This window comes from Nelumbo nucifera, chromosome 2 (genome assembly GCF_055504915.1).
Source record: "Nelumbo nucifera cultivar China Antique chromosome 2, China Antique-T2T, whole genome shotgun sequence".
NCBI classification, from domain to species: Eukaryota; Viridiplantae; Streptophyta; class Magnoliopsida; order Proteales; family Nelumbonaceae; genus Nelumbo; species Nelumbo nucifera.
Genome location: NC_142650.1, coordinates 37,948,269 through 37,957,246, shown reverse-complemented (window position 1 = coordinate 37,957,246; position 8,978 = coordinate 37,948,269). Strand labels below are relative to the sequence as shown.

Below are 8,978 nucleotides of genomic sequence, written 5' to 3'. Positions count from 1 at the left end.
CAAATTTATGACCTTCTATCGAGTAGAACGATTATGTTCTTCATACATGGTCCTTAGACTAAACATGGTATCCTTGGACACTTCGATCTTATTGAACTATCTCTGTATCAGATTATCTAAGGAGGCTATAATGTAACACCAGGCAAGAGAGTTATTCGCCTCCCATTCTTGATATTCCCTCCTACGGGTCTCAGAAGCCTTATCACCTGGATGTTCCGATGCAGGGTTTTTGGCTACCTTATCCAATTTCTCGGACGTCAGCACCAACATAAGGTTGTAGAACCAATTAGCATAATTTGGGCCCTTAAGCTTATTATCGTCCAATAGTTTGGCGAATTGTCCGTTTGCCATTTTTTGTAAAAGGCAATGCAAATTATTAGTCCACAACCTAAATTGATTCATGTTATTTATATAAAAAAAGACTTTTAATCTATGTTCCCTTTCCATTTCTTCATCTATGAGATTTCCCTCCCATCTCAGTGCAGAGACGCGGTTATGTCTCTAGAAATGTAGGAAATCACATACGGTGCATGGAGCCAACTGTTTCAGCTGCAAAGGCCCACCACTTTCTGTGAAGGATCATATCCACTCATCTTATGAGTTTTCCCTTTGGCCTCTGTCAGACAATGTTCATTGCCATTTTAGGTTAAACATTTCTATCCAGTAAGTGTAGACCCGTCATATTCGTGAACACCAATGTACAGTGAGAGAGTCCTCCATTTTAGGATAAGCCCCTCCCACATCGGTCTATGACGCCCCTATCATCTTATGAAGTAATCAAACAAACTCACCAGCAAATGGATAGCCCAATTTTATGGTGCATATCCTCATTACTGATAAGTCCATGTTCATGCTAATGACGGAAGGCCTTTAAAGAGTTCATCATATAAATCTCCCTATCACATGCACTTATATATATTTGAAGGGAACAAGTTGTTACGTCCCTAGATTTTAATTTAGGTCAAACCAAAGTAACTCCCACTGACTTCCTTAAAGTCAGATTCAAATGGGCCCAAAACGGTTAGGGTTCTGCACTGTTCCTCTTGGGGAGGAAACTAATATGAGGCCTCATTGGAAAGGGAGATCATCCAATTATCTTTAGGGCACCATGGCAATAATGTGCATTCAGCCATAGTGTGCGTAAAGAGCCACTAACGAATGAACATGGGCCAAGTGCTTATGGCCCATATACATAACAACACACCACACATGACACATTCCTTTTTATGGTGACTCTCCAGAATCTATAAAAGGATGTAAGTCAAGCAATTTTGCATACAAGTTCACAACATAAAATACCCTTGTCTTTCTCGATCTAAGTTACTTGTCTCATAAAAGGCTTCCCTAAAGATCTTTCAACTTTGATGGTTGTAGTTTCTCACCCAATGCTTTATTGTATAGTGGAACAAATTTACTTGCAATCTAACAATAAACACAATCATCTTATGTTTTAAAAGTGATTATCTTTAAGTACAAAGCTTCTCTTTTAATTTTTGTAACTAAAATCCAAATATGATTTTTACTTGTAGAGAGAATGAATCAAGATCTACTTCTCTCGTAATGCACCATGGACCGAACTCACAGCAAATCATACCATGTATTAGGAATCTCCGAAGAATAAATATATAACACACATAACTACGGTAGACATTGTGAGATTCCCTCAAAAACAACTCATGCATGTAAGTGTAACCCATACCCATACAATATTGTAGAGATTCCCTTCACATCACACACAGAGTAGTCGTAGAGATTCCCATTGCATCTCCCATGCAACCCCGGGCCCCAACAAAAGAAGCACACGCCAGCGAAAACAGCTCATGCATGATAGAATTTATTTCCATCACTCACTTATCCGTATTTCATTGGGAGGTGGCAAAGGGAAAGCTGCCATAAACTCTCCACAACCCACAGTTTAGACATTAATGAACCCATACATAACATATTGTACGATACAACACTACGACACAATACAATGCATTGAACCTTGTAATAAAAACCAAACTCCAAATAACTGGTGTCTGCTGCGACCGGCACTCCCTTTCAAACCCCTCGGAGAAATATCGAAACGTCAGTCATGAGTCATGAAAAAAAATAAAAAAAAATCAAAACATCACGTGATCTGCTTTTTCATTCTCATGGATAGTGTTGTACATATTTGATTGGGCAACAACTTACAAGGGTAGTAGCAGATGACAAACCAGGTACATCTTGACACTTACACGTGGCAATTTACAATTTAACCCAGTCAAAGTGTGAAACCCGAACCCGAAGTTCGTACCCGGGACATGAGTGTCGTCAGTTGACGTTTCATTTCAACGTGTGAGACATGTCCGTAGATCGGTATCACCATTCACCGGCACGTCTCATTCTGTTCCAACGATCGTAACCGTTCGGTCGGAACAATATCACGCTTGTCCTCTAACCCAAGCAAGTCCAACAGGTGGACGGTCTGGATCATCCATCACTATCCCCATCGGCAAACACTTCTCAGTCGGGGCCCACATCCAGACACCCCGCATGGATCACCACGTGTCACTGTCCGCAGGGGCTTAGGCCTTGGCTCCACTAGCCTGGACCCCAGATCATGCATCTTAAAAACCTTGGGCAACTCCAGTTTGTAAACAATCAATGATAACCGACCTCATGCGGCTTCAGTTCTTGCAGGCTGCAGCCTTGGACTGGACCACATGGTGGGACCGACATAACCTGATTTATCTATAGATCTGATGGTCCAGATCATTCCTAATTGAATGATTTCTTGGGCCCACCAGCTTTAATGGTATCTTTAGCTTTCTCTTCTCTTTTTCTCAGTTTTTAACCTTAGTTTACTGAATCGGTTCTGATGTAACTACCACCATTACCCCATTATTTCCTGTGCCGAACTGATCTGATACCTTGACGTGACCAATCCACCCTTCACCAGTCACCATTCCCCACTTGGCTATAAATCCTTCTCGCCTTCGATAAACCCAGAAAAGGGCACCAGTTACCACGATTGAGCTCGCCCAAGAAACCCTTTAAAGCTTTTAAGTTTTAAAGCTCCTGCTCCTCTTTGTTCCGTACTTTAATGGTGTCTTCGTTGCTGTAATACTGAATTCGCGACGGCCGCAAGCAAGAAGCAACTTTCAGATCCGTTCCCTTCGTTCGATAGGCCCAGTTAATCTCGGGCTTCGCCTACGTCAGTCCCCACCTCATTTGATCGTTTCTTTAATCCAAATCCGCCTCTGTGCTTCGGTAATGGCGGAATTCGCGTCGAGGGGTTCTTCTTTGCGGCTCTCACCGCCTTGGATCCGGTTCTAGAAACCCTTTAAAGACAAAAGCCCACCTTCCGCTTTTCAAACAATTCCTCCCAAAAAAATAATTAACCCCCAATAGCTTTCAATCAAGCTACCAAAGAAGGTATGTAAGTATGCATTTTATATACTTTTTTCTTCTCTTCTTCTATTCTAATTTGGACCTTCTCACCTCTCACTGACTCTGTTTTGGAATTTGCAGACAAGGACTTGAGAATGACGATCTTGGAAGGCGCAGAGCCTGTCAGAGTTGAAGATTCTGAAAAGGATCAAGAGAATTCAGAACCGTTGATTCCTGGGTTACCCGACGAGATCGCCGAGCACTGCCTCCTCCACCTGCCCTACCCCTATCACACGCTGGTCCGTTCTGTATCTTCCTCTTGGAACAGAGCCATCACCAACCCCAACTTTGTTCTATCGAAGAAGACCCTCTCGCTATCCTTGCCCTACATCTTCGTCTTCGCCTTCCACAAATCGACGGCCGACATTCAATGGCAGGTCCTGGACCCACGATCAGGCCGTTGGTTCGTCTTACCACCCATGCCCTGCGTAAAGCCCGTATGCCCACCAGGCTTCGCCTGCGCGTCTCTCCCACGGCAGGGCGCGCTGTACGTGCTCGGCGGGATGCGGTCCGACACGGAAACATCCCTCCAGACGCTGTTGACGTACCGAACGTCCACGAACCGGTGGTCGTTGGCCTCTCCAATGTTGACGGCGCGGTCGTTCTTCGCCGCCGGCACTATCGGAGGAAAGATCCTGGCCGTCGGCGGGAGTGGGGCGGGGTCGGAGGACACGATCTCGACGGTGGAATGCTACGATCCGGAGAAGGACACGTGGGCGCCGGTGGCTAAAATGCGCGCGGGGTTGGCAAGGTACGACGCGGCAGTGGTGGGGAACAAGATGTATGTGACGGAGGGGTGGACCTGGCCGTTCAGCTTCTCGCCGAGAGGTGGGGTCTACGACGCGGAGAAGGACACGTGGGAGGAGATGAGCGTGGGGATGAGGGAAGGATGGACGGGGATCAGCGTGGTGCTGGGGGAGAGGCTGTTTGTAATATCGGAGCACGGGGACTGTCGAGTGAAGATGTACGTACCGGATAGCGACACGTGGAGGTATGTGGATGGGGGGAAGTTTCCGTGCGAGATGGTGCAGAGGCCATTTGCGGTGAGCGGGGCAGAGGGGACGATTTATGTGGTGGCGCGTGGGCTGGATGTGGCGGTGGGGAGGGTGGGCGAGGATGGGGAGAGAGTGTGGGTGGATTGGGAGCTGGTGAGGGCTCCCAAGGCGTTTCATGACTTTGTCCCGTCCAGCACTCAGATTATCTATGCTTGATATTTATTATAAGCCTTTCAATTTAATTCGCTTCCTCTTTTTACTGCTTTGCTTTTCAGACTTGAGATGAGACCTGTTGAGAGTGTAATTGGCCAGTCCTTTGGCCTCTGTATAAGCTTCACCAATAAACATTGATTAAAATACACCATCAAGATGCACTGTAGAGAGAGAGAGAGAGAGAGAGTGCAAAACACCCAATATTTCACTTATCTGAGTTCGTTCAGAGTATGGGATTGGAAGAACTGAAAGAAATCCTCGGTTTGTCAGAGCAAGGGCTTTAGATGAGATCGGAAGATTGCTTTTGTCTGAATTGAATAATTTTATTCAAATTAGGGTTAGCCGACCCGAGCTCGGATCTCTGGTCCACAATTTCTTCCCGTAAAACCTATCCACGCAACATTGTTTATAGGTGCGCTTTTGGGAATATTAACTTGTCACACATTTTCATTAGACATGTTTCCAATACACCGCGGTAGTGTTTTGTGTGGGTAAAGATGGAAGAGTCTGCGGGTCGCGATATTTCATGATACACACTGCTGGCTGCTGGGGTAGAGCAGGATACACGTGAGGTCCAATGACACTTCCATGGAGATGGAGAGCAGGTTTGATCCATGCCTCCGCCAACTGATTTTACTATTGGGTCATTGTTAGACTTGTTCATGGGCCTGATAGATAGGGACGCAAGTTGGATTGATCGGTTTTAGGTTGAATCTATTGAAATCTTGACAAAATCTTAACCTTAATCCACAAAAGTTGCAACCCTACTGGTAGATTGATGGGCTGATTGTTTGTAGTTCGGCTTGGACTAGATTTTAGGCCCATGATTTTATGTTTAGGTTTTCTCAAAAAAGCCCAGTTCGAGCTTAATGAGATTTTTTAGTATTTTTTAATTTAAGGTCATTTAATATAAACAAATCAGTTTTATTGCTAAATAAAAATTAAAAAAAAATCTTCTTACCCAATTTTTTGAAGGCTGGGTTAAGACTCAAGAATTAAGACTGGGCTCGGGCTTGAACCTCGACATGTTTTATTAATAGCTAAAAGCCTGTCATGAACCCGGCTTAGCATAACCCATGAAGAGGTCTAGTATATAGTTGAGATAAGGCTTAAAGGGGGGGATGATGACAATGATGTCTTATTAAATTTCCTTCTTGATCGGACATTAGACCACCCTTTGATTTGATAATGGGATTATCACATCCATTCATACAAACCTTATTCAAAATGAAAAGTTTAACACGTTGTAAGCTTTTTAGTTTGAAAGTAATAGATTAAGTAGCTTTGTTTAGCATTTAATGAATTCATACCAGATGATTAGAGTTGATTTGATATGATTAGGTTGATGGCTTGCTACTCAAATCTAACTCTGCCTTGTTTCTATTATAACAGCATCAGCTGTAGCCATTTTTTTTGCCATTCCAGTCGAAATCAGATTTGGTACATATGCCTTTCCAGCCTTGCATTGAGAATATCTTCTCTTAAAAAAAAGTATACAAATACAAAAATATTCTTAATACACGGTTGTAAAAGACTGTAAAAATGATGAGAATACGGTCTTGTGGGCATTGGATCTGATATCATTCCAGTCTGCTCAGCTCCTTGACATGACTAGGGCTACATACAAGCCAGGCTCACTTTGCTTTATTAATTCTTATGTTTAATATGTATGGAATAGCCTTCTTGGATTCATCGTAGTAAGGATTTTAGGTCAAAGAAATCTATGAGGATTGGAATCTAACATACCGTATCGGAATTGAACTTATTCAAATTAGGGAGGGGACAGAGCACGACACACAAAAGTCCACTGACGTTACTAGGGAGAGCCTGCGATTTCATGGGATGAAATGACACCCATATCAACCATTGGGTCATCACTCATCGGTAAGCCGACCCCATATATTTGGGACAAGGCTTAATTGATGATGATGTGTACATGTACTCCTAGCTTGGATGGAGACTCCATTTCTTGTTAATTTCCTTTTTGATCTGACATTAGACCACCTTTTGATTTGATATGGGATTATCTTATCTATTCACAAACTTTGTATACCAAGTAAAGCAAGTTGTAAGCTTTTGGTTTAAAAATAATAGATTAATTAACCAGCTTTGTTTTATCCTTTAATAAATTCATAGTGGAAGATTAGACTTGATTTGGTATGATTAGGTTGATTCTTTTTTTTTTCTGAAGCCGGTTAGATTGATTCTACTCAAACTCAAATCAGTTATGCCTTGGGAAAATCTATGATACGAAAAAGATATGGTATGGAAAGGGTTTTGACCAATCAAAATTCACTCATAAATTTTGATAAATAACACCTAAGCCATTATCACGTTTATGATTCTAGTTTATTGGTAAGTTGTTTTTCTTATATCATATGTTTTCTATATCATAGGCCCTGTTTGAGAACACTTAAAAGAAGTACTTCTTTTAAGACATGGGACCACACATTAAGTATTTTTTAAATACTTATGGGTATTTGGTAAAAAAGTGGAGAAGTATTTCTTCTTCTTTGAAAAAGTGACTTCAAGTTGGTTTTTTTGAAGTATTTCTTCCAAAATACCCCCACGCCCAAAAAGCATTGTTCATCATCTTCTTCCTTGACTTGTCCCCACTCCCCAATTTGACGATTCACGGCTTCAACTTCGTCATCTTCCTTCTGCCCCTCCCTTCCTTGCTCTGTCCCTTCATCTACCTCACCTCCCTACCGACCAACTTTGTCGTTGGAAACCTTTCTTCTTTCTTTTTTTCTAGTCGCCAAATCTTGGCCCCTCTTTGTAAGTTCCTCTCCCAATCTTTCCCATATTTCTCTCTCTCCCCTACAACTGCTCCCAGCAGCGGTTAATGGTGGAAATGTAGCGATGAAATTAACTGTCGTTGGGAGAGCTGTCAAGTACAGCATCGCCATTTCCACCAGTTTCAATCAGGATTCATCGCATTGTCAGCTTGTGATACTTAGACGAAATGCCCATTACAAGGTACCAGATAAGAAACGAGTACAGCATCACCAATCCAGAGTTGTACAAAGTTGCCGATAAAGATGATCCCGAAGCGCTACTTAAAGGCATCGCCATGGCTGGACTCGTCAACGTCTTCCGTCAACTTGGAGATTTGTTCTCTGTCGTCTTTCCCTATTATGATTAGTTATTATTATTATTATTATTATTATTATTATTATTATTATTATTATTATTATTATTATTATTATTATTATTATTATTATTATTAATTGGATCCATATGGTAACCCATGTGGGCTGTAGTTGAAATGTATATTATAACATGTGAAAACCATTGTATATATGTATGAGTGAAGTGAGGGCTAAAATTGTCATTTGTGTCAATATAGCACTTATGGGAAAAGTAGCTTACTAAACATTTACACCCCAATAAGTGCTTAAAAACATAATAAATGATTTGAAAAGTGGGTTACTAAACAGCCTTAAGTAGTTGTTAAAATAAGAACTTCTAAAAAGTACTTGTGAAATCATTAAACAGGGCCATAGCCGAACCCGTTATGCCTTATCAACTTATCTCAATTATATGGAATCGACTACATCCACCTGTTATGCCATTCCACTCTATTCAGTTCCTTCACATGGCTAGATATAAGCCAGGCTCACTAAGCTTAAATTGCAAATGCTAATATTTTTTCTCCTTAGTCTAAATGTAAGTAGATCGTATATGCTTTAAGAGGCTTTCAATTTAGTGCAATTGGCCAATCCATTGGCCTTTGTAAGTTTTATCTTTTCTTTCTCCTTGAGTCTCTAAATGTAGGTAGATTGTATATGGTTTGAGAGGCTTTCAATTTAGTGCAATTGGCCAATCCATTGACCTTTGAAAGTTTTGCATATAAGCATTTGTTAAGGTTGCATTTGGTTAGAGTACAGATTTCATTTATAAATGCATGGGAGTGCAAAAGCGCTGAATGTACATTCTGATTTACTTTTACTTCAAATTTAACTGCCTTATTTGACTAGGAATAAGGTAGGGTGCAAGATGCTGTGGTTTCCATTTTTATATGAGAAAGAATTGAGGTAGGAATAGATGGAAGGTGGTAAAATTTTTGTATAGATTTTTGGGATTTGAAATTTGCACTGCCAATGAGTGAAAAAGAGACAAATATAAATTTTGTAGGCAGGATAGGAGTGCAAATCATAATTTCAAACAAACAACAACAAAACCATATCAGGTACAAATTTTGCACTCACATCAAGATTTGCATTACAACCAAATGCAGCCTAAAAAATAGTATGGAGATGCAAAGCCTCTACATCATACAGGATGATTCGATCATTTTTATGGTATGAGAGAGAGAGAGAGATATCAAAACTCAATAATTGTGCCAACCAA

At 41.3% G+C, this 8,978-nt stretch overlaps 1 protein-coding gene across 2 annotated transcripts; it reads left to right on the top strand.

The window, feature by feature from the left end:
• The first annotated feature begins 2,972 nt into the window (after window positions 1-2,972).
• LOC104599107 (F-box protein AFR-like) lies at window positions 2,973-4,771 on the top strand. Of its 2 annotated transcripts, none has more exons than XM_010261482.3 (2): window positions 2,973-3,402; window positions 3,499-4,771. In XM_010261482.3, the coding sequence occupies exon 2, from the start codon at window positions 3,513-3,515 to the stop codon at window positions 4,626-4,628; it is 1,116 nt and encodes a 371-aa protein (XP_010259784.1). In that variant the 5' UTR covers window positions 2,973-3,402; window positions 3,499-3,512; the 3' UTR covers window positions 4,629-4,771. The 2 variants fall into 2 exon arrangements, with proteins under 2 accessions (XP_010259784.1, XP_010259785.1); XM_010261483.3 differs by having other exon boundaries at window positions 2,980-3,406.
• Window positions 4,772-8,978: the final 4,207 nt, after the last annotated feature.